Source organism: Thecamonas trahens (assembly GCF_000142905.1).
Source record: "Thecamonas trahens ATCC 50062 unplaced genomic scaffold supercont1.48, whole genome shotgun sequence".
NCBI classification, from domain to species: Eukaryota; order Apusomonadida; family Apusomonadidae; genus Thecamonas; species Thecamonas trahens.
The window spans coordinates 206,641-229,555 of NW_013657632.1; the positions used below are offsets into that span (position 1 = coordinate 206,641).

At 65.2% G+C, this 22,915-nt stretch overlaps 8 protein-coding genes across 8 annotated transcripts in view; 6 read left to right on the forward strand and 2 right to left on the reverse strand.

Moving 5' to 3' along the window:
• Positions 1 to 52: 52 nt before the first annotated feature.
• AMSG_08796 (uncharacterized protein) lies at positions 53 to 6,282 on the forward strand (the record flags this gene model as incomplete). Its single annotated transcript, XM_013899109.1, has 2 exons — positions 53 to 187; positions 419 to 6,282. 2 exons carry the CDS (start codon positions 53 to 55, stop codon positions 6,266 to 6,268), a joined length of 5,985 nt encoding a protein of 1,994 aa, XP_013754563.1. The 3' UTR covers positions 6,269 to 6,282.
• Positions 6,283 to 6,307: 25 nt separating this feature from the next.
• AMSG_08797 (50S ribosomal protein L32) lies at positions 6,308 to 7,515 on the reverse strand. The gene is made up of 4 exons (XM_013899110.1): positions 7,396 to 7,515; positions 7,035 to 7,279; positions 6,623 to 6,734; positions 6,308 to 6,333 (listed from the first exon to the last, which is right to left on the reverse strand). Exons 1-3 carry the CDS (start codon positions 7,507 to 7,509, stop codon positions 6,668 to 6,670), a joined length of 426 nt encoding a protein of 141 aa, XP_013754564.1. The 5' UTR covers positions 7,510 to 7,515; the 3' UTR covers positions 6,308 to 6,333; positions 6,623 to 6,667.
• A 581-nt stretch (positions 7,516 to 8,096) lies between these two features.
• Positions 8,097 to 12,334, forward strand: AMSG_08798 (uncharacterized protein; the record flags this gene model as incomplete). Its single annotated transcript, XM_013899111.1, has 2 exons — positions 8,097 to 12,213; positions 12,321 to 12,334. The coding sequence occupies exons 1-2, from the start codon at positions 8,154 to 8,156 to the stop codon at positions 12,332 to 12,334; spliced, it is 4,074 nt and encodes a 1,357-aa protein (XP_013754565.1). The 5' UTR covers positions 8,097 to 8,153.
• Positions 12,335 to 12,396: 62 nt separating this feature from the next.
• Positions 12,397 to 15,109, forward strand: AMSG_08799 (uncharacterized protein; the record flags this gene model as incomplete). Its single annotated transcript, XM_013899112.1, has 2 exons — positions 12,397 to 14,773; positions 14,800 to 15,109. Exons 1-2 carry the CDS (start codon positions 12,450 to 12,452, stop codon positions 15,107 to 15,109), a joined length of 2,634 nt encoding a protein of 877 aa, XP_013754566.1. The 5' UTR covers positions 12,397 to 12,449.
• Positions 14,867 to 16,347, reverse strand: AMSG_08800 (uncharacterized protein). Its single transcript, XM_013899113.1, has one exon. It carries the CDS (start codon positions 16,320 to 16,322, stop codon positions 15,138 to 15,140), a length of 1,185 nt encoding a protein of 394 aa, XP_013754567.1. The 5' UTR covers positions 16,323 to 16,347; the 3' UTR covers positions 14,867 to 15,137.
• Positions 16,348 to 16,703: 356 nt separating this feature from the next.
• Positions 16,704 to 18,112, forward strand: AMSG_08801 (uncharacterized protein; the record flags this gene model as incomplete). The annotated part of the gene is made up of 2 exons (XM_013899114.1): positions 16,704 to 16,813; positions 16,861 to 18,112. The coding sequence occupies 2 exons, from the start codon at positions 16,704 to 16,706 to the stop codon at positions 18,110 to 18,112; spliced, it is 1,362 nt and encodes a 453-aa protein (XP_013754568.1).
• Positions 18,113 to 18,458: 346 nt separating this feature from the next.
• AMSG_08802 (uncharacterized protein) lies at positions 18,459 to 21,229 on the forward strand (the record flags this gene model as incomplete). The annotated part of the gene is made up of 2 exons (XM_013899115.1): positions 18,459 to 19,372; positions 19,408 to 21,229. 2 exons carry the CDS (start codon positions 18,459 to 18,461, stop codon positions 21,227 to 21,229), a joined length of 2,736 nt encoding a protein of 911 aa, XP_013754569.1.
• Positions 21,230 to 22,303: 1,074 nt separating this feature from the next.
• AMSG_08804 (uncharacterized protein) overlaps positions 22,304 to 22,915 on the forward strand; it is a gene marked incomplete at its 5' end in the record, with an annotated part of 1,666 nt that continues 1,054 nt past the window's right edge. Inside the window, one exon of the mRNA XM_013899116.1 lies at positions 22,304 to 22,373. Within this exon, the coding sequence (XP_013754570.1) occupies positions 22,304 to 22,373 (70 nt within the window). The remainder of the gene's footprint in view (positions 22,374 to 22,915) is intronic.

Below are 22,915 nucleotides of genomic sequence, written 5' to 3' on the forward strand. Positions count from 1 at the left end.
CGGCGACTTGGAGGACACCACCAGCCCCTCGACCCAGCCACACCTCTTCTCCATGGACGTCATTCGCGGACGGTCACAGGTGGCCGAGGCCGTGGTGGCCTGCTTCCATGGACAGCTTCTATTCAAGGATCTGTCGGTGGAGCTGCGCAGAGCAAAGCCTCTGTTCATGAACCCGCTACACTTTCCTGTACGCAGTCTGGTGTGGTGAGGGGGAGGAGGGAGGGGGAGGCCGATGGGTGGGTGACGCTGCGGTGCGGGCGCGCCAGAAAAAGCCCATCCATGACTGGCGGCTCTCCGCCGGAGAAGGTGCGGCAGGGCGTGGCGCAGAAGAGGGCATGCTGGGCAGAGAGGGGCTCACGGTGTGCTGTACATGTATGTGGATGTGTGCGGGTGGTGCGTGGGGCGTGGGAGGGAGTAGGAGCGGTCGGCGGATGACGCCAAGAAGGTCAGCGAGGCCGAGACGACGCCGCTGAACATCTACGGTAACGAGAGCAAGCGGTCGGCGACGTTCATCAAGCGGGTCAACGAGCTTGCTGAGGACCTCAATCTCAACCATATTGTAGCTGCGGCGTTTGTGCAGGAGGCACAGCGCAAGCTTCCGGGCTATGAGGGCCCGCTGGGCGAGGACGAGCCGGACCTCGAGGTCCCGCGGCTGGCCAAGCAGCTGTACTTTGAGGAGCGGCGCGCTCTGCTGCTCGCGCTTCTTGAGCTGGTCAAGGGCCGGATGGACGACTCCTATCGACGGTGCCAGGATACGCGACAGCGCCAGGAGGGTCAACGGCGCCAGGCGGGCATTGTGGCGTTTACCGACGAGTTGCTGACGGTCCACGATGTGGCCAGCAAGCTGGCCAAGCTCGTGACGCGGGCCAACCGGGTTCTCACCACCGACGCCGAGCTCAACAAGTACGGCCCTGACGGGCGGGTGTACTTTATCGACGAGCGGCAGCACTTGGCGCTCACGCTCTTCTACATCTACTACCAGGGCTACCGCGAGCCCAAGACGGTGCGCGAGCTGATGACAGTGTTCAAGGAGACGGCCAAGCTTGCACGGTCAGACGACGCCGACGACCCCACGTTCCAGGTGGCGGTCCTGCTTGCGCTTGCGCTGGTGGCGGCGCTCGATCCGACGAGTCGGGATATGGAAACGGGCGGGCCATCGATGGCGTCGCCAAGCCAGCGTACCAACTCGCTGCTGGCCGACGAAGCGTTTGGCAAGAACATGCGCGAGTTGCTCGGCACCGCGTCATCGTGGGAGGCGCACACCAAGGGACTCCGGGCCTTGGTCCTCCTCGCGTTTTCGCTCTTTGTCACCGATGCCAAGTGGGCGGACCACGCGGCGCAGTTCAGCGCGGCGGTTGCCGACAATGTCTTTGAGTTTGCGCGGACGCGCATCCTCGCGTCCAAGCTCTTCCTCGAGGCCTCGCGCGACACGCCGTTCTTTGTCTCCAAGCTCGACGAGCTCATGATGTGCTTCCTCAAGTCGAAGCCGTCGCAAGTGACTCAGCTCAAGCAGGAGGACGAGCAGGCGACGCGGCGCGAGATGACGACGGGCGGGCAGGGCGGTGAAACGCGGCACGACTTTGAGCAGCTCCTCTTCTTCCTCACGGCTCTGTACTCCAAGTGGCCGGGAGCGCTGCGTTTCTGGACTGACCGGCCGGACGTGCTGACGTCGGCGAGCATGAACGTGACGATCCGGCTTCACGTGGCGTACCTCGACTTTCTGGCGGCGCTGGCCAACACACCGGAGGCGGCCGAGCAGGCGTACTACTTTCTGGACTCGCCGCCCAACGCGTCAGTCGGGTGGGCGCACTTTTTCGAGGTCATCAAGAACTACGAGGCCGAGCTGCGACGCGATGACGCGCGGTCACACTCTGCGCTCGCGCCGCGGGTGGCGCGCGAGCTGCACCACGACGACGTCATGGGCCTCTGCGCCATTCTCCGGCTCATGGAGACGGTGCTGACCCACTACGCCGAGGCGCGCATGGCCATGGAGTCGTCGCGGCACTGGGCCGGCCTCCAGTCGCTCTTTGGCCTCCTCGCTTGCCAGGTGCCTGCCGTGCTCAAGGCACACCTGCTGCGGGTCATTGCCGCCTTTGCGCGCTCGCCCGAGCTCTGCGCGCGTGTTTGGCAGCTTGTCGAGCAGGCTGGCCTGCTCCCGATCCCGCGCGACGGGAACCCGAACGCATTCATGGCGGCTCTCGAGGGCAAGCCATCGGCAGACGTGGTCCTCATTCCGCGCGGCGGTGGGCGCGAGTACGGAACCGGGGTGATGGGCCACGAGGCGAGCATGGCGGCGAGCCGGGCGCTGGTGGCAGGCGGCCCGCCTCTCGCCGGCATTGTCTTTGACCTCGAGGAGATCGAGGCCCGGGACGAGGCTTATCCAGAGACGCTGGCGTTTCTCCTCCTGCTCACCAACCTCATCCGCAGCGGCGTTCCGCAGCGGCTTGGGTTTGGCATGCGCGACCCGGGCTTCCTCCCGTACTTTAACTTTGTGGCTGGCCATGTGTGGCTCAAGTTTGACACACGCGGCTACGCGTTTACAGGGCAAAAGTGGGAGGTGGCGCGGGCGGCGCTCATTGTCTTTGACCGGCTGCTGAGCCAGTACGTGCCGGTCGAGTCGGACTTTCTGGACGACGCGACACTTGCTGCACAGCCGGAAGAAGTGTCCAAGCTCCGCACGCCAGGCTTTGCGCTGATGTCGGCCATGCTCTCTGGCGGACCGTTCTACCGCAAGCTTGTCTCTGTCCTCGAGGTCGGCGTGGACGCGCTTGAGGGCGACCGGTTCAAGGCCGGCGGCGAGGCGCTCGAGGCGTGCATTCTCCTCTGCCTTCGCATTATCAACCGGACCTTTGAGCTCGAGCCGGTCTTTCTCAAGTTTCTGCGGTCGGCGACGGTGTTGCCGTCTGCGGTGCGGCTCGACCAGTCGCTGCGGCAGAGCAAGAAGGTGCTCGGGGCGATTGCCAACTATGTGTCGTACCGCCACTGCGCGGAGCTCGTCTACAACGCGGTCAAGGTGCTGCAGTCGCTCTCGGCGACGGGCGTGCCGCTCGTCCCGGTCCTCTCCTCGCTCAACATGGCGGACGAGGTTGCGCTCAAGCTTGTGGGGCGGCTGGAGGACGGGACGCCGGAGATTTTGGAGCCTGAGTTGCTCCACCCGCTCCTCTCGGTGCCTCCACTGGCGTCGCTGGCGCTCAACGACCCGTTCTTCCTCCTCACGCCCGACGTCGAGGGCGCGGTGGTCGACGTCGAGGCGCTTGTCTCGTCGGGCCTGCTCTCTGCAGACATTGTGGCTGAGTACTACGTCAACCGGACGCGCGAGGCGGTGCTCGAGCTGCTCCTTGTCTCGCTCAATGCGCCGTATCCGTCGATGACTCATCTGCTCTGTGGGTTCGAGCTCGAGCGCGGGCTTGCGGCGTCGCGGCTGGTCTCGATCGCGCACAACTGCCTCAACATCCTGCTCCAGCTGGCGGCCGACCCTGAGTTTGTGGTCTACTTTCCGACGCTTGCCGAGGGTACGGCGCGTCTGGTGCATGCGCTTGTCTCGACGCCTGCGACGTCGACGGCGACGCTGCAACTGCTGCGATCGCGCGATGTGGACTACTTTGAGGGCGCGTACGCGGTGCTGAGGACTGCCTACACCATTGAGCCTGAGCTGCCGGACGTGTCGGCCGGGCCGGTGCTCCGTCTGCGGTACACGTCGTGGATTCTGAAGTCGATTGCACTCGAGCTGCATGTGGCTGGCGGGCCGAACACGGTCCACCGGCCGCAGGCAGTGCGGCTGCTGACGGCGCTGTACTCGAGCTCGGAGCCGCGGCAGCGAGGCGAGCCTGGTGCGCTGCCGTCGTTTTGGGACGCTGCTGCGAGCGCCCACGGCGAGGCGTCGGGAGTGGAGCAGGCTCGGATGAAGCTCCTCGAGGTACTGTACTCACTGCAGGAGGTGGACGAGGTCGAGCCGCCGTTCCCGAGCATTCCGCTGGACGAGGGCCTTGTGGCGACCACGATTTCGAAGAACGCAGCGGGCGTAGAGTGCTTTGACGTGCCGGCGCTGTACCGGGTGCTCATGGCTGCGCCGCACCTACGGGCGGGCATGATGCCTGGGACCGGGATGAGCGAGATGGGCGTGGGCGACGAGAGCTCGGACGCGGCGTCGGTGGTGCACCAGCTGGTGGCGGCGGCGGCCGACTGGAACGGGTACCATGAGCGCTTCATGGCGCGGGTCGAGGTCATGACAGCGTGGTCGCAGATTGTGCTCGCCACGCTTGCGCGGTGCTACGAGCTACTTGGCTCCGAGTCACGCGAGTCGATCCTGTTCATGGTCCTCGACTCGCTGCTGTTCCTCCTCGGGCGCGGGGTGAGCGCCAAGGCTGTGGCGCGGTCGATGACCTCTGTCGTCCTCGCCATCCTGTCCAAGCTCCTGCAGGTGCAGGTCTCGTCGCGGCAGACGACACACGTGCCGGTCAACCACCTTCACGCGCTGCTCCGCGGGATTCTTGCGGCGCTGCTGCGCCACGGGTCCGACCAAGTCCAGCGCGGCAACCTGTACGCAGCGCTGATGGCGTACCTGCAGCTGACGCAGCCGGACGTGACGCTGAGCGCCAAGCACCTCGGCGAGGACGCGGGAAGCTCGCTCAACGAGTCGGCGTGGGGCGAGCCCGAGTCGCGGGCGCCAGCCGAGGCGCTGGCCAGCCGGCGGTCAGCGATTGCAAGCGGAAACGCTAAGATTGTGGCCGCCGCGGGCGAGGCGCTACTCGACGTGCTCTGCCGCGACGCGTCGCACGGCAAGCAAGTGTGGCAGGCGCTCGCCTTTAGCGCGCTCAACGTCCTGGTTGCCGCCGTCGGCTCGGGCTCGCTGCTGCAGTACATGAAGACGCACGGATACCTGCGTGTCTTCCTCGACGACCTTGACAAGCAGGACTCGCTGCTCTCGTCTGTCCTCACGTCGTCGGCGACTGGAACCGGGGTCGAGCTCGGGAGTGCGGCAGCGCTCCGTGCGCTGCACGTGTACGAGGCCAAGATGGCGCTGCTGCTGCGGCTGGCCGGGACGCACAACGGGGCGCGGGCACTCATTGAGAGCGGCCTCGTCCACAGCCTCATCTCGTGCCACTTTGTGGACTACCGGCCCGAGCCGTCGGTGCTGGACACGCTTGCGCCTGTGGTGGTAGAGACGTACCACTCGCTGCTCATGCCTGTGCTCCAGCTCCTCACGGCGCTGCTGAGCTCGCTTGGATCTGCGGCACTCGACCAAGTTGTCGCGTTTCTCTCTGCGCACGCCCAGCTCGTCCTGCTGGTACTCAAGGACCGGGCGCCGACGGTCCGCAAGGAGTCGCTGGCCGAGGTGCGTATGATGACCGCGTTGTTCTACGCGCTGGCTCGGGTCAACAAGGCCAAGCGGCTGGAGGCACTGCTGCCGGAGTTTGGGTGGCAGTTTCACGGCCACCTCCTCGCGCTCCTCGCCAAGTACTCGGTCGCGGCGCGGTGGGAGACCAAGTTGCACCCGTCGACGATCCTTGAGGCTGCCGCACGGTCGATCCGGGTCATCTGCCGCAACGTCATCGGCTACTGCACGGTGGTCTCGTCGCCAGCGGCGGGCGACGAGCTCCCGCTCACGGCCTCGGGCCTGCTCTTCTCGCCCGAGCTCAGCGGGGCGCTGATGGGCGCGACGGCGGCCGAGCCGGTTGAAGTGCCGCTGGCCATCCAGACCCGCGCGCGCTCGCCACCGCTCGCCACCCTCGTCATCTACGTCTCGTCGTGCGCCCTCGAGCTGCAGACCACGTTTACCCAACTCGACCTGCTCGAGCGCAGGGCCGGGTCGATGGCCGAAATGGAGGCTGCCGAGGAAGAGGCTGCCCAGGCACTCGTCGAGTCGATGCGTCTCAAGAGAGAGGACATTGCCACCCTCTGGTTCTCGCTGGAGAACACGCTACTTGTTCTCCTCCGGCACCTGCAGTGGTACTTTGAGCTGTTTGTGCCCGGCGGCGCAGCCTCATCCTCGACCTCGCTGGGCAACGGCGCTGCCGGCGACGCAGACTCGCTCACCGTCAAGGAGCTGGCCCAGCTCGCGTCGGACGCCTCGGCCTGCATCACGCCGGTCCTCGACTCGCTCCGCAAGCTGGACTCGGCCTCGGGCTCGGCCAGCGAGTTTGTGCAGTTCCTTGTCCGCCGCCTCCGTGAGATGCTCCGCGTCGGCGTGGACCGTCACGGCTCGGCGCTTGCCCGCGAGGAGGTCTTTTCGCACCGCCGCCGGCAGGAAGCCTACCCGATGATGTAAAGTACTGATGCGCAGTGCGGGGGAGTATCGGGGTGGGAGCAGGGGGAGATTTTGTTTTATCGTAGCTACAATCAAGCGCAAGGAACGAGCAAACAGCGTGAGTGGGTGATGAGGAGGAAAGAACGAGAGGAAGGGCATGGCATGGGCATGGCAATCCCCTCAGGGTTAAAAAGCTCTTGTTGTTTCACCACGAGTGGCGGTCCTACCCGCCGTAAGCGTCGGATTTGTGATCATCATTAGGAGGTCGCATGCCTGCGAAGCGAGCAGCGGCGGGGCGTGTCGGGGCGACAACGCGCAGCGCGCAGCTCGGGGAGAGAAAAAGAGAGGGAGAGGGGATCGGGCAGAGTCGCGTACCACATGACGGTTGCACAGTTGCCTGGCTGGTCGTACTTCTTGGGTTTACTCGTCCTCCTCCTGGCGAAGGCGGGCATGAGCATTGGTGAGCTTGATGTCGAGCTGCTGGGCGCTGTGGCAATCAGAGGAAGGGGGCAGAGAGGTGAGTGAAGGTCGTGGGGAGAGAGAGCAGATGCTGTGCCAGGGAGGCAATGCGATCCCCTCAGGGTTAAAAAGCTCTTGTTGTTTCACCACGAGTGGCGGTCCTACCCGCCGTAAGCGTCGGATTTGTGATCATCATTAGGAGGTCGCATGCCTGCGAGACCAGAAGCGCGACGTCGAGAGGGCGACGACGGACAGCTGGGAAAATAAAACGGGGGAAAGATGGGCAAGGGGAGAGAGAGGGAGGGAGGGCAAGGAAGGAGGAACATACCGCTTGACGATGGCACGGCGCTTGCGGGCCGAGACGCTCTTGCAGATCTCGCCGGCAAACTTGCGGTGCTGCATCAGGAGCACATCAAGGTCAGCGACGTTGCGGACGTTGAAGCGGTAGAAGCCGTTCGGGTCGCGGTTGCGGGTCACCTTGTCTGTGCCGTAGCCAATGTTAGGCATGGGGAGGGCGCCACGGAAGCGACGACGGACGCGGCCATCGATACCCTTCGGCTTGCGCCACGACGGCTGTGGGGGGGAGGGAGGTAGACGACGAGGGTGCGGTGAGTGGGTGGGTGGGTGTAGGGGGGGGGGGAAGGGAGGGGGGAGTAAAAATCAAACACGACCAAGACAGAGGGACATACCTTGACGGAGTAGCGACCGTTGGACGGGCCGAAGACGATACCGGACTGGTGGCGGGTGAACTTCTTCGACCGCTTGACGACCTTCTTCTTCTGGTAGGGGAGAGCCTTCACCATGTTAACTGTATGCGGTGGTAGGGGAGGGGGGAACAGATTGGGTTGAGTGAGTGATCGCCAATGGTCTTTGGGCATCCGAGACACACAATGTGCGAGAATGGAGAGGCATCGAACAGATGGCATAGAAATAGATAGACAAAGGCAGTCAAGGCCATGCTGGTGTGCTCCATGTTCGTGCGACGGGAAGAGGCTGTATCCCGGTCGTGTAGACGTGGACGGGCGTGTGCGAGGGGAAGGAAGGGTGGGCAGAGTGGGCGCAAACAAAAACAGAGGCTGATGCCCAGACGGTGTAGACGAGGTAGAGGCCAAGGGGCATGGGGCTAGCCACAGCACCGGCAACAACAACAGATGGCTTGCAGCTGACCCATTTCCATGGACGCATGCGTAGGTAGTGTGGGGGAGGTGGGGGGAGAAGGAGGAGGATGCAAGGGGAAGGAGGGGAGGGAGGGCATGCGGTATGGCAAAGCGCAAGGCGTTCGGAGGACGTACCAATTGAGGCGAGTGGTTGCACTGGAGAGTGAAAAACAGAGTGTGGCCATTTGCGCGAGCTCAACTCGGATCGACTGCGAAAACCATTCCGCTCGTCTCGGCACGTTTCGCCGACAGCCCGAAAAAAGGCTACTTTTCCGTTCACGTGCCGCACCATGTTCCGCACGCGTGACTCATGGCCATGCTACAGGCGAGCTCTCTTTGGCCTTGTAGGCCTCGTTTTGCTGACCAGCTCGAGCAGAGTGCTGGTAGAGGCTGCTACACTAGAGTCTGCTGATGTAGCCTGCCCGGGATTTACTGGGCAGGCCCTTGCCTCGCCGTATGGCATGGGAAAGAGCGAGCAGTCCTCCATTGCGCTAAAGGACTACCGCGCGGCGACAAGCTGCAAGCCGTTTTTACCCACCTCGACGATCTTTGTGGATCCAAGCACCATGTTCCGGATCGGCCAACTGAGTGCTGCGGCTAGTAGCGGGGACATTGTCACTCGGGTGGCCAACGTGAGCAAGGTCGAGCTCGAAGCCGCGTTTTCGGACAGTCCCTGGACAGCAGATGGCGCGCTCAACGACATTGCCTACGCGCCGGGCACATTCGCAGCCTCCATGGACGGAAGCGACGTCTCGTTGTTTACTCTCGGTACCGGCGCAGCATTTGCGGCGACTCTGACGGACGTCATCAACGAGCCCAGCTTTGCCGATGGGTTTGTTTTCGAGACTTCGTCGCTTGCGTGCGGCTTGGCAGGCTCGGCGTGCACGTTGTCAGCGAACGACGGCGTTGGACGGAACACTGTTCTACAGCTCCGATATTACAAAGTCTGCACGCCGTTCAACTATGCGGGTGGCTCCGCGACGCCGCATACCATCACAGGCGACAACAGCGCGCCGCGCGGCGACTCGCTCGCGCTCAACTGCGACGGCGGTGATACGCTGTTTGGCGCGCCGGGAGGCGTGACGACATGCACGGCGAGCCTTGAGTGGGATCCTCCGGCCGCCAGCGTGCGGTGCGGCCCGCCACCGTCGCCACCACCACCCCCATCGCCGCCGCCGCCTCCATCGCCGCCGCCGCCACCGCCCTCGCCGCCGCCCCCATCACCGCCGCCATCGCCGCCGCCCTCGCCGCCGCCATCGCCGCCGCCGCCTTCTCCGCCGCCGCCGTACGCCTGTAACTTGCTGTCTGCCCCGACCAACGGGACGATTTCATTTAGCAATGCAGGGTATGCTGGATCGCTGGCAACGATTTCGTGCGACACTGGCCTCGATTTGGTCGAGGGGTCGGCGAACAGGAGCTGTGTGGGGCCGATGTGGGACGGGCTCGGTCCAGCCGTGTGCCGGTTTGTGGCCTGCCCGCCGCTTATCGCGCCAACGGCAGGCAATGTGGCATGCGACGGCGGATCGAGCTTGTCGAGTCCGGCTGCGTTTGGCGAGACCTGCAGCTACTGGTGCAATGCTGGCTACTCGCTGGTGGGGGGCGCCTCCCGCGTTTGCCTCGGCGACTCGACGTGGAGTACGGGCCAAATAGCGTTTTGCTCATCTTTCAACATCACAACGTCGTACGCGGTCGTGCCTGGCAGCAGCAGCGGGCAGATGGTCCGCGAGGTTGGGTCTGTCGTGGCGTACAAAGTCTACGTCCGCGATGAGTTCTCCAACCCAACAGGGACCGGGGCCGACGAGCCGTACGCGCGAATGACAGCGCCGAGCGCGAACGGCGCCAACCTGGCGGCGGCGACGTATGTGACGGTCGGCGAGTACGATGTGGCGCTAACGGTGCCAACGATAACAGGCAACTACGTGTTTGAGCTTGGGCTCAACGACATGGCATTTGTGGTTGCGCCATGGACGCTGGCAGTCACGGCGGAAGCCGGCCCGGTGTGGGGCCCAGCGTGCGCTCTGGTCGGCCTCCCAAACTCGGGTGTGCTCGAGGTGGAGACTGGGTCGGAGACGCGATTCAATGTTGAGCTGTGGGATGCGTACGGTAATAGCCTGGCGGCGGCACCGGACACGGGTGCGATCGCGGTCCAGGTTCGGCAGGGAGTGACGGTCATAGCGTCGGCGGTGCAGGTCATCTCGCTGGATGCGGCGTGGCTGGTGTTTGACGTCAAGGTGCCGGACGGCGGAACGTACACGCTGCTGGTTGAAATAGATGGGCGCGCCATTCCGGGCGCGCCTTTTGTGATGAACGCGGCTACGACGTGCGAGCCTGGCACAAAGGTGCTCGACGGGGTCAAGTGCGCTGCATGCGGAGTTGGGACGTACTCGGACAGCGTCAACGCGGTTGTGTGCCCAACGTGTCCAGGCTTTACCACCTCCCAAGAGGGCTCGACATCGTTCCTCAACTGCACTTGCTTGCCCACGTTCTGGTTTGGAGAGGGGAAGCGCAGGGCTGACAAACCATGTGTGCCGTGCCCAGCTGGTGCAATCTGCGACGGTGGCGTCACGCCGCCGCGGGCGGCGCCCGGTTTTGAGCCGACTGACGACGGAAGCGCATTTGTGGCGTGTCCGCGACCGACGGCGTGCGCTGGCGGCGGGCATTGTGCGGCCGGGTACGCCGGTCGGCTGTGCGCGCGGTGTGCATCCGGATACTATCGGCTCAACAACGAGTGCCGCAAGTGCAAAGGCTCAAACGTAGTGGTTATTATCGCGCTGGTATTGCTTGTCTTTGGATACGTGGCGGGCGTAGTGTGGATCAACACGCGGAACACCAAGGTGTACGGGTACGCGGCGTTTGTTATTGCACTCAACACGCTGCAGGCTGTTGCGCTGTACGGCACGATCCAGCTCGAGTGGCATCCGGTCGCTGACGCCATATTTGATGCCGTCTCGCTGGTTAATCTCAACCTGGATCTGGCGGCGCCCGAGTGCGGGCTCGACGTCGGCGACGTGTGGATGTTCAAGTGGGGCATGACCATGGCAATGCCGGTTCTCTTCCTCCTGCCGTTTGGCATGGTGATTGTTGTGGGGAGCGCGGTGACCAACGCGCACCACAACCGCGAGGTGGCCGACGGCAAGGCCGACGGCAAGCGGGCACTGCTGCGCCCGAGTCCGGCGCTGATCGGCGCGGGCGGGCGCGGATATCTGCAGACCATCCTGCTGCTCTACCTCCCACTGATGTATGCGGCGCTGCGGTATGTCGACTGCACCAACGTCGGCGACGGCATCGTGGTGATGACGTCGAATCCTCAGCGTCGGTGCTACACCGCGGCGTGGAACTCGCTCCTTCCGCTCATTCTCATCGTCGCTCTCGGCTACGGGCTGAGTGTGCCGGTTGCACTGGCGGTCTTCCTGCGGCGAAAGCATTCGCAGCTGGATCCAATTGCCTTTGGCTCGCGGTACGCGTTTCTTGTGGCCAAGTACAAGCCAGAGCTGTTCTGGTACGAGCTCGCCATTCTGGGGCGCAAGCTGGCGGTGGTAGTGGTAGTGTGCGCGCTGCAATCCCCGACGGTCAAGGCGACGGTTGTGGCGCTGCTTATGCTTGCGCTCCGCGCCGGCGCCGCGGTTGCGGGCCACAAGCCGTATGTGGAGGCGCACCACAACGTGCTGGACGCACTGACACTGGACGGCTCGGTTGTGCTGCTGTGGGGCGGGACGATCAGCTCGTCGGCGCCGCTGCGCGACACGGTGGTCATATCGGCGCTCGTTGGCCTGCTCTTGGTTGTAACGGCGGGTGCCGGCTACGAGCTGTGGCGGATCCGACAGCGCGATGCGGCCGAGGTCGATGAGGTCTTTGCCACTTATGGCGGATACGAGTCGGACATGGAGCTCACCGAGCTGCGCTCCGACTCGGGACGGACGCTCTCATTTGGCGACGGCTCGGTGTCAGTCGAGCTCTCGATGACCGGCGACGAGTCTGAGCTTGGCTCGAGTCCGATTTTGATCCAGCCGCCGCCGCCACTGGCGATCAAGGGCGAGGCTGCCGCCAACCATACGCCGGCTGACTCGCCTGGACGCGGCAGTGTGTCGCGCGACGGAACGGCAGGCGTGGCCATCACGCCGCCTGCCCTCCCTCCCCGCCGATTGGACCGCCCGCCGCCGGGTCAAGGTCTCACAATCGAAGCGGAAGGCAGGTGCAACTCTGGCTGCTGGACCGATGACATGGTTTCGGACGCCGAGATCACCGTCCCTCCGTCACCGATGGGCGAGACGACAGTTCCGGCATCACCGATGACCGGCGACAGCTGCTACGGAATGACGCCCTCGCTCTCGACAGCATTCGATGCGGAGGGTTTGGGAGTTTGTTGTGGAGAAGACAGATAAGCATACAAACTAAAGACGACCTTGATGGAGCAGTGTCCATGGGGGGGGCGAGCGAATGTGTTGGCAGAACGACAGTCGACAAAGTCTGACAGCCACAGTGGAGCGGGGCGGGGCAGAGGGCGAAGGTGACGAGAGGAGACAGACCCGACTAACGGACGACGACACCGACGCTGCGGACATAGCGCGTGCACCAACTCGCACCGGATGTCGTTCTCGTACCTCATGGGGTACGAGGCTGAAGGCGGCGGCGTGGGCGGCGGTGGTGGCGAGGGGAGCGGGCTCGGCCTTGGAGGGCTGAACGGACTGAACGGGCTGAGCGGACTGAACGGGTCAGGCCTGGGCACATCGGGTCTGAGCGCGTCAGGCCTGGGTGTCTCGGGCCTGGGCTCTGTGCTGGGTGGTGGTGGTGAGGGCGAAGGCGGCGGAAACGGGAGCGGATCGGAGCTGCTGACACGGACGTTCCTGGTCTACGACGAGTCGCTCTGTGCCTCAGACGACGATCCGCCGGAAGACATGGTGCTGTTCTGCTTTCCACAAGATGCGCCGGTTGGCTTACAGCTCTTCTTGCTTGGTGGTGTTGCGTCGATCGTTCGCTTCTCGCGGGCGTTCTCGGCCGGAGAGGAGCCCGATGTCATAGTGCTGGAGCGGCACAAGGTGGCATACGCGCAGGTCTCGGGCGTCTCGTTTGTGCTCACGGCGTCGGTGCTAGAGCCGGATGCAGCGCTGAGGGCCGATCTCGACGCCGCCATTTCTGCGCTGCAGTTCTTTACAGGGCCGTTTGACGATCTGCGTGCCCGCGGCGAGGGCTTCCGTGCTGCGCTCTCGGCCGGCTGTGGCGCGCTCGTTCCGCTGCTTACTGACTTTCCGCTGATGCGTGGTTTTGCGACTGTCCCGCGGGCGCCGGTTCCTGACACTCACCGGCGGCTAGTGGTGAGCGCGTCGCAGCTAGTCTCGGCCATCACAGCCGAGGCCGGGAACCTCGGTGCTGTCGTCCTGTTCGAGCGGCGCGAGCTGGCGTCGAATGTTCCGCCGCAGCTGGCGGCGCTCATCATTGCGCGACTCAAGATGCTAGGCCTCGGTCACAAGCCGCTGACGGCCAACTGCGTGGCGGCGTCGACGCGGCTCGACGAGTCGGTTTTGGCGCCGTTTGCCACCGACGGCTCGGAAGGCGGTGGGAGCGGAGTCGCCGACGGCGGCGGGAGCGGGGCGGGCAATGGTGAGGTGAGCGCGGGCCTGAGCTCTCTTGCAGGCATCGGGCGCGAGTCGAGTGCAACAGGCGCTCGCTCGCTGGCGTCGTCGTCGTCCGGATTGGGCTGCGGCGATGCCGGGTCGCGCGGCTCGAGCCCGGCGGCGTCTGTGGCCTCGAGCTCGCGGCGGTCGCGCAAGGCCAACGTGGCATCGCCGTCTGCGGCAGCGGCAGTGGCGGCACTCAAAGACGCACTGGCATCGCCGCCTTCGTCGGCGTTTGCCAGCGTCGGCAGCGAGGGCGGTGGTGAGGGCGGCAGCAGCAGGCTGAGTGGCTCATTTGGAGGCCTCGGCTCGCTCGGCCTGCCGGCGACGCCGCACCGAGCCAACATGCTGCGGTCTGGGCTGGCATCGCCTGCCTCCCCGTCGCAGTCGTCGCTTGTCTCTGCTCTCTCGATGGCGGGATCTGCTACGATCTCGGGGCTCGCGGTCTCGGCGACGTCAGCGGGCGAGGACTCGATCATGCAGCCAGTCTTCCTCACGCGGGCCGAGCTGGCGAGCCTCGCAGGGCGCGAGACCGAGCGACGCGGAGCGGCGGCGTCTCAGGCTGTGCCGGAGATGCTGAAGCAGGATTCTGAGGCCGGGGCGTATGTGGGACTGTACATTCTCTCGCTCTCACGCGTGAGCCTCGCGGTACTGCTCGACATCTCGGCCATGTACGATGTGCGGCACGTGAAGAAGCTGGCGCTGACGTCGCGACCGCGGCTGGCACAGCTGCAGAGCGTACTCTGCCGGCTGGGCCGCTCCGACCGCGGTGACGACGATGTGGGCGGCAGCGATGGGGTGCCGGGCGCGGGCTTTACACATCCAAACTTTGCGGCGTATCCGGCGTACGGGCCGGGCGGGACGTTCTACCTTCCGCGCGATCTGCCGGGTGGACTGGGGCGGGCACGGCGGAGCTCGGGTGCGTCGACGCCTGTGGGCGGAGCCGGCGGGCCGGGTGTCGGCAACAACGACGGCGGGCGCGGTGGCAACACGTCGCTGCACTCGACCTCGATGTCGTCTGCCATCTCGACGTCGATGTCGGGCTATGGCGGACCTGGCGGGTACCTGAGCTTTGACTCGCCGCCGGGCACGCCTGTGGGTGGGCGTGGAATGTACGGGACGGGCGGGAACGAGCTTCCAAGGTCATCGCTGTACTACTCGCCGCAGCCGCGTGTGGGCATCTCGTCGGGCTTGTATCCAGCAGCGATGACGTACTCTGCGCTTCCGCCTGATGAGGACGCGGAGCCGAGCCCGGTGTCGGGCGTGCCGTCGCTGGCGTACGCATCGACGTTTTCGGGGTGGGGCCTGCGGGACAGAGGCGGAGCGAGGTGCCGTTCAAGTACTTTGTGCACTCTGAGCTCACGCGCAACGGATTTGGCAACGTGCCTGTGGTCGAATCGTCGATGGACGCCAACTTTGTGTTTGCGACGTGCATGGCGCACGACGTTTTTGCGGGCGGGGCGGTGACGCATCTCGCGCTGGGCAACTCGCTGGGAGTGCTCTACGCGCGGCAGACGGCCGGCACGCAAGTGTTTTACCAGCAACCAGCGACGGCATCGCCGCAAAACGATGTGGCGCGGGTGCAGGACACAGCCGAGGAGGCGCTTGCCGGCATCAACGTGCATATTTTCTAAGGCGCGGCCCGGAGGCTCGGGGCGAGCGTCAGCGCTCGTCGTCCGAGTACGGGTACGGCTCGTAGTCCATGTCGTACGGCGGAACGTTGCCGCCGTCTGCAGCGTCATACTCGCCGTAGCCATCGTCATCGCCGTCTGGGTAAAGAGCTGTGTCGTAGTAGCCGTCGGCACCCGGGCCAGGTCCGTCATCATAGTAGCCGGCGTCTTCATAGTCACCGTAGGGATCGTCGTTGCCGTAGTGGTAGCCGCCGGGACCAACGCAGTGGCGGCGGCGGGCGGCGTAGCCGCGATAGACTGCCTGGATGCGGGTAGCGGCTTCGTGGGCCTCGGGCGAAGCGCGGAGGTGGTATGGAGTGGGCGGGCGCTTGCGAACAGCGTAGCCGCGATAGAGCGCCTGGATGCGCGAGGCGGCGGCGTGGGAGCGCGGCGACGGCGGCGGCGGCAAGTGGGCGTACTCTTTCTCGTACCACTCTTCGAACGAGTAAAACAGCTTGTGTTCGGCCTGCTCGAGGGCGGCGGTGATGATGCCGATGGTGCGGTTAAGATGGTTGATCTTGTCGATGACCTGGCGGTACGACGAGGAGCGGGTCGAGGGCCCAGTACCAGACGTGCCGTCCTTGAGGCGCTGCGAGAGCGCATTCAGCTCGTTGTTGTGCGAGCGAATCATCTTGCGTTTGGCAACCGAGATGCCGTAGTGCTCGGCGCCGGGCTCGCCAGGCTTGACGTAGGTGAGGAAGGCCTCATCCTTGGTAGGCCTATAGGTGACGACGATGCGCTTGGGCGGTCGGCGGGCAAGGCGGTCGTGAATGGGCTTGTTGCCACGGCCACCAGTACGGGCGCGGGCGCGGGCGGCAAGCCGCGCCGAGCGCTTATTGGTCGCCGGGCGGAAGGTACAGTTGAGCAGCTCCTTGCGCTCCTTGGCCGAGAGGCCGTCGACATCGATGTCGTGGCGCGAGGCGATGCGATCGAGCAGAGCCTCGTCCGACGCCGACAGGTTGTCGGACGAGGTGTCTGTACCCGGCAGGCCTGACGAGATCGATGTCGTCGACGAGGTCCGCGACAAGCGCCGGCCGCCATCGCCGGAGCGCCGGCCACGGTGCGACGACGACGACGACGACGACGACGACCGCCGCGTTCTCGGCCGCGCAGGCCGTGGGCTGTTCCGGCTTTTGGAGCTCGCCGGCGGTATGTCCCGCGACGATCCACACCCCATAGTCTCCTGCTATGTGGCCAGAGTGAAGTGAGGCTCTGGTGCGCAAAGCCGTGTCGCCTGGCAAGGAGGCCACCACGAGGGGGGAGGAGAGGAGAAGCCGCGCTGAACCACAACTGTCGAGTGGGGATGGGGGGTGGGGGGTGGAGTGGGGACAAAAAAATTGTTAGTGGCTGGCTAGCTTCCATTCCAAGCAGCGGCGGTGGCAATGGAACGATGGACTCGCTCGCCGCACGTGACACCACACGTTCTCGCCTTCCATCTGACGCGGCAGGCGAAGGGTCGAGACAGAGCAAGTCGGCACACTCGTCTCTAAGCAACAACACAAGCAAAGTGGACCACAAGTACAAGACGACGCCGCATATGATGCAATCTTTGAGCATGATGCCTGTGCAGGGCATGCGGCGACCAGAGGAGGTTGTCGACATGAGCCTCGCGCTGCCGCTTCCATCGCCAGCGGCTTTTTCTCGACGACGCCCTTTCCCGTCGCGCCTGTCCTCTGCGATGGTCCCGGTCTCGGCTGCGGCTTGAAGTGCGACAGTAAGGCCTCCGACAACTTGTTCGGCGAGCTGGAGCTTGGACTCGGCGAGCTAGGCGGACTTGACCTCGGCAGCCTCGGCGACCTCAATCTCAACCTCGGCAACCTCGATGAGCTCACTGACCTCGACAACCTCGACCTGTCTGCTCTGGACAACGTCGAGCCTTCTCCGATTTCGCTGGAGGAGTGCTTTCCCGAGGCCGAGTGGTACTCGTCAGCCTCGCAGTCGGTCTCGCCGTCGGCCTCTTTGTCGCCCGCCCCGTTGTCGCCCGCCCCGTTGTCGCCCGCCCCGTTGTCGCCCGCCCCGTTGTCGCCCGCCCCGTTGACGCCCGGATTTGTGTGTGCGACAGTCGGTGACGCCGAGGCCCAGGCTTTTGCCGAGCTAGCAGGCGAGCTGCAGACCGTGCTCACAGTTGTGAGATGGAGCCACCTTTGCCCGACGCGGCTGCTAGCACGCGTGGACGCAGACCTGTCGCTGCTGCTGCCGTATGCCGAGTGCTCGTCGCCAGGCCAGATGGCTGCGATGAAGCACGGAATGGCCGAGGCTGCACAGGTGATGGCTGAAGTGGCGGCGGACGCGCCGACCGGCACGTCGCTGGCAAAGCTCATTGTGGCGATCCGGGCTCGGTTTGTCGAGCCGTACTCGCTCCAGCGCGGGCGTGACCTGTGGGCAATCACCTTTCCGGGCGCCAAGAACTCGTTTGAGGGCTCGTGGGCCGGCGTGCTCCTCCCGCAGGGCGCAACGGTCTACGCTTCGCTCGTCGGGCACATGGTTGTCCTTGCAGCGGCGATCGAGGCCGAACGGCCAAAGGCAGCGGCAACCAAGGCGACGCTGCGCAAGGTGTTTGCCACCGCCGCGCCGGCCGTTGCTAATGGCCTCTTCCGGTTCGCAGCACACCTCTGGGGCCGCGGTCAGGCCAATGCCATTGTCGAGCGCTACGTCAAGGCCGCCGTCCCATCGGGCGACGGCTCGGCCAGCTCGGCCATCTTTGCTGCGCGGCGCAATCTCAAGGCCACCATCCAGCCCATCGTCCGCGCCGCGCTATCTGCGTGTGCGCGCCGCTGCACCTGCAGCTCTCTCGACACGTTTGCCTCGGCAAGCACGTCCCACAAGCGCCGGCGCACCCCGACGCTCCTTGACTGCGAGCCAGAGGTTCGCCCAGTCAAGCGGCTCAAGCCGCTCACCCCCTGTATCGACTTGGCGGCGCCGGCACCCACACCGCGGTGGGCGCCCGTCAAGATCTACACCCATTAGCGAGGTGGCAATAGGCCCCTCTCTCCCCCCCCTTCGTTCATTACAACGAGCATATTCGAGCAGCTGATGTCCCGAGGTCGCCGAGTTTGACCTGTCACTTTCGCGCGCGCGCGCCTTGCAAACCAGCCGGTAAACACTGCCCAGAGGACCAGAGCAGCACACTCCACCCACAACCACATACACACACACATACACACACATACACACACATACCCTCTCACACATACCCCACACACACACGCACGCACACGCACACACCTTCCCGTCACACCATGGACAACCCCCACAACCCACCACACCCACAACCACAACCACAACCACAACCACTAGCGCAGCCACAACAACAATGTCGGCAGCGTCTTCCTCGCTGTTCTCGTCGTCTTCGCGGTACACAGCTGGCGAAGGGTCGGGCGTAGGCGCAGGCCCAGGCCCAGGCCCAGGCGCAGGCCCAGGCGGAGCCCGGTCGCTCGCCCTGTCGGAGCTCGGCACGGCGTCGGCCATCAAGCGCGACTTTGACGCCTATCTCAACGCCCCACTGCCGTCACCATCGTCGGCTGGCTCGCCATCGGCCTCGCTTCGTTCGTCGACGCTGACCGCAGACCTCGAGGCACACGTTGTCCAGGCGCTGCGGCAAAACGAAGAGGTCTCGCACGAGCTGGAGCAGCTACTGCGCGAGGTCTCCACCCCCATCAAGCCCCGCGCCGAGACGCAGGGCTCACCGGTGGCCGACTCCGAGACGCAAACGCCTGACCCAACCGCTCCGCACTCAGAGCTGACCTCGCCGCCGCGATCGTCAACAAAGCGGGCCCTGGAGCCGGCAATGGCCGCCGCCGCCGCCACAGAGCCCGCCTCGCCGGCGCGCTCCCAGCCGGTGCCACAGCTCGTCACGCCGCCGTCGCAAGTCAAGGCTGCATCCGATGCTGTGGCCCGGGCAAACGCCGATCTGGACGCCCTGCGTGCGTCTGCACTCGAGTCCGAGGCCGACGCTACGCTCTCGTACTCGACGGCGCTCAACATGGCGCGCGCACGGTACGGCGGCATGTCGACAGCCGAGGCCGCAGCCAGCGCCGCTGCGTCGCCATTGCGGCGAGCGGCGGTTGCCAGCAACGATGGCAACGACGACGAGGAGGCTCGGCTCGCCGTCCCGCGTATTCCGCCGAGCAACTCTCCGCTGCGTGACCACTTTAGCAACATCTCGTCGTTCCTGGCCGAGTCGACGTCGTCGCGACGCGACGCCGACGCCTCGCTCATGTCGTCGATGTCTGCGCTGGCGAGCTCATCGCCGCCGCGGGCAGCGTACCTCTCGACGCTCTCGTCCAAGCTGCCGACGCCGTCCTACACCCCGGATGCGCCACGCGGCAGTGGGCTTCGGCCGCGGGGGCGCAGTCGTCGCCGCGGCCGCAGCTGTCGCCGTCGCGGGCATCATCGCGCTCGCCGCGGATTGTGCAGCTTGCCGACGACACCGACGACACCTTTGACGCCGACCACGTCAACGCGGCGCTGTTGCAGGCTGGCATGGAGCCAGTCTCGCGGCGCTCGTCCAAGCGTGCGCTGGCCTCTGTCCTTCTTGCTGTCCTCCGCCAGCTCGAGCACCGCGGGCGAGTGGTGTCGGAGCAGCTTGCAGCGCAGCAAGCGGCGGCAAACTCGGCTGAAGCAGCCAACTCGGACATGGTGCGGATGCGGCGCGAGCTGCTGGCGGCGTCCAAGGCCAAGGCCGCGCTGGAGCTGAAGCTGGCCGAGGCCGAGGCCGCCGGCGACGAAGCCGCTGCTGCCGCCAAGCGCGAAACGCGCAAGCTGAAGGCTGCGCTCTCGTCGCTGACGTCGCAAACCCATGTCATGCGCTCCAAACTCGCCGCCAAAGATGAGGAGCTCTCCAAGGTCAAGGCCAAGCTGCTCAAGGTGGTCGAGGTGTCTGGGACGCCGGTGACGCGTGCAGCGCACGCCGGTGGCGCTGCGTCCGGCATGGTCATGAGGCAGAGCCTGGCGGAGAAGGAAAGGGCGCGGCTGGAGAGTCTGAACGATGCGCAGCGGCACGAGCTGCGGCTGGTGCAAGAGGAGCTGCGCGAGCTGCGGGCGCAGGTGACGGCCAAGGCCGAGACCGAGTACGCCAAGGCATTCGAGGCTGGGTTCAAGGCCGGACAGGCGAACGATCCGCTGCGGGCGTCGTTGGAGCGGCAGCTGGCCGAGGCGAGCGGTGAAGCAGCGGACGCACGTAAGCATGCTACCGCGGCCGAGGGCGCGGCGCGGGCGGCAGTCGAAGCTCGCGACGCTGCGTACGCCAGAATCAAGAGTCTTGAGGACGAGCTCGAGCTAGCCAAGCTCGAGCTGGAGGCGCGGCCGTCGGTCCTTCGCTGGCGCGAAGAGCGTGAGGCTGCAGCCGAGGCGCCTGCGCTCACTGCCGGCATGGCGGCTGACTCGGGCCTCTCATTTGTGGTTGGCCGCGACGGGAACAACGCGTCGCGGACCCGTGAGCTCATCCGGCAGGACCGCGAGTCGTTCTCACTCGCACACCACTCGTTGGACAGCCTGAGCGGGAGCCAGGCGCGCGAGGCGCTGCAGACGGTTCTGGACCGGCTCGGCGTCCCGTCGCTGCGCAAGCTCGAGAGTGCGCTGGCGAAGATCGAGCGGGCCATGGCGGCGCTTCCGGGCATGCAGGAGTTTATCGAGAGTGTGCTGGCCGCGATCCGAAGTGGCAAGCGCGGCGTGGCTGTCGGTGTCGGCAACGCGCTGGGAGTCCTCGCAAGCTGGCGCACCGAGCTCGACGAGGCGCGTGCGTTCCGGACCGGCGCCGCCGACGCGTTTGGCCTCCCGTCGATCAGCCTCACCGAGCTGCGGACGCTGGCGGCGGGCCTGCGGGCAACGAGCACGTCGCGCGAGGTACCCGAGGCCAAGGCGCTCGAGGCGCGAGTCGAGCTTGTGGCGAGACTGGAGGCCCTGCTGGGCGTCACGACGCCCGAGGCTGTGCTCAACGAGGTCGTCGCCCTCTCCCAAAAGGTCGATACCTACGAGTCAGCCCTGCCCGAGTATGTGGTCCTGGTCGACGCGCTCTTCGACATGCTTGACGTTGAGACGCTTGGCGATGTCATGCCTGCGCTGCGGCACGCCCTGGGAGCATAAGCGGGCACTCGCGTCGGCAGCGGTAGCTAACTACTGGCGCCATCCGCCGCATCCGCCGCCGGCTCGGCCGCTGGCTCGGCGCTGCTGGTCCCGGCGTCAGCCTGCTCGCCTTGGGCATCAGCTGGTGGCGTAGGCTTGGAGATGCCCTTGCGGAGGAGGACGAGCGGAAAGAGCTCGTTGGTCCGCTCGTTGAGGCACCAGGCGAGACCGCGACGGCCGTAAACATGCCACATGATGGGCCCAAAGAGGCTGCTAACATGGAACCGCAAAAAGGCCCAGAGCGGGAAGACGGTCGAGGCGGTGCATAGGAGGAGCGTGCCGAGGCCCGGCCAGGCGTAGATGTCAGTGGCGAGCCAGCCGTCGCGGCGAAAGACGGCGTACCAGGCCACAAAGAGTAGGAGCGGAGCCGAGGTCTGGTACAGCACATTAATGCGGCGTGAGTTGGGCGAGAGCTTGGCGGCGGCGTCGTAAAAGTAGAGCGAGTAGAGGACGCGGCGGCGCCAGATGAGAATGATAAGGACCAGCGGCGGCGAGATGAGAGCAAGCCAGTTGCCCATGAACCATTGCGGGCCGGCGCCTGTGGCGTCAGCGACAGCGACAGGACTCATAGCGCCTGGAAGGCGTAAAACGCTGCCGAGGACAAGGAGCTGGGTTGGGAGAGCGGCAAGGCCAAAGACCGGCAGCAGCGCCCAGGCCACTACCGGGCCCTCGACCGCCGGGACAAAGGAGCCAAGAAGCAGGGCGCTGTGCAGAAGAGCAGCGATTGCGAGGGTGTAGCCCGCAGCATGACCGAGGCGAGAACAGGCCTCGTCCGGCCCGGCGTGGTCGCAGGCGGCAGCGAGAGCGTAGAGTACAGCCCCGATGTAGGCAAAGTGGACAGCGTTGAAGATCGACGAGCTTGCCAGACCAACGACTCGCGCCGAGGGCGGAATGCGGTCCTCAAGCGGAGGTAGGCGGGCCTCGGCCTTGCGGCGGGCCTTCTCGGCCTTCTCCTCCTTGGCCGCCTGTGGGTCGAGCGGGGCACCTCCACGGGCCTTGCGGGCCTTTTCCTCCTTCTTACGTCTGCGCTCCGCCATGGCTGCTGCCCGCTCTGCCGGCGACATGTTGTTGAGCTTGCGGCCCATAGTGTCCGGGCGCGAGAGAGGTATGGGTGGGTGTGGGTGAGGAGAGAGGAGCCATGGCGGAGAGGAGGAAGGAGGACAGGGGACCAGACAGGGTGCGATCATGGTCAGACTGGACTGGGGCGGCTGTCTAACCTGCCGATCACTGGCTGTGTGTGTGGTTGGTGGGCAGGGTGACTCTCTGTGCTGGGTCATCGGCTGAGGCGGAGCAGCAGAGGGAGGGAGGAGGAGGAGGGGGGGGTGACTCATGGTGGGGTTCCTGGCAGAGAGAGGATTTGATATGATCTGGATTGGTTTCCCCTGCAACTCTCTGCTCTCTGGCCCTGCTGCATGACGCCATCGGTGACAGACGAGTCGGATCGGTCAGATGGGTCACGTTGAGCGCCACGTGGCTGCGCTCAACTAGTCCAGAGATGGGGAGGGGGGGGGGGGGGGGGAATGGGGGTTTGGTTTAGTTCACATTTTTTTTCTTTTTCCCCTTGTTTATTTTATTACTTATATAAACTGTTAGGGCCTTACGATACGATATGAAGTTAGGGTTGCCATGTTGGTTGTTTTTCCCCTC

Bases quoted from the DNA above. Each gene is read 5' to 3' on its own strand.
- AMSG_08797 (XM_013899110.1), bottom strand. From the start codon at position 7,509: ATGGTGAAGGCTCTCCCCTACCAGAAGAAGAAGGTCGTCAAGCGGTCG. The intron at 7,280-7,395 runs GTATGTCCCTCT...TCCCCCCCACAG, and splicing joins ACGGTCGCTACTCCGTCAAG to CCGTCGTGGCGCAAGCCGAA. The intron at 6,735-7,034 runs GTATGTTCCTCC...TGATTGCCACAG, and splicing joins CGCCGTGCCATCGTCAAGCG to CGCCCAGCAGCTCGACATCA.
- AMSG_08800 (XM_013899113.1), bottom strand. From the start codon at position 16,322: ATGGGGTGTGGATCGTCGCGGGACATACCGCCGGCGAGCTCCAAAAGC.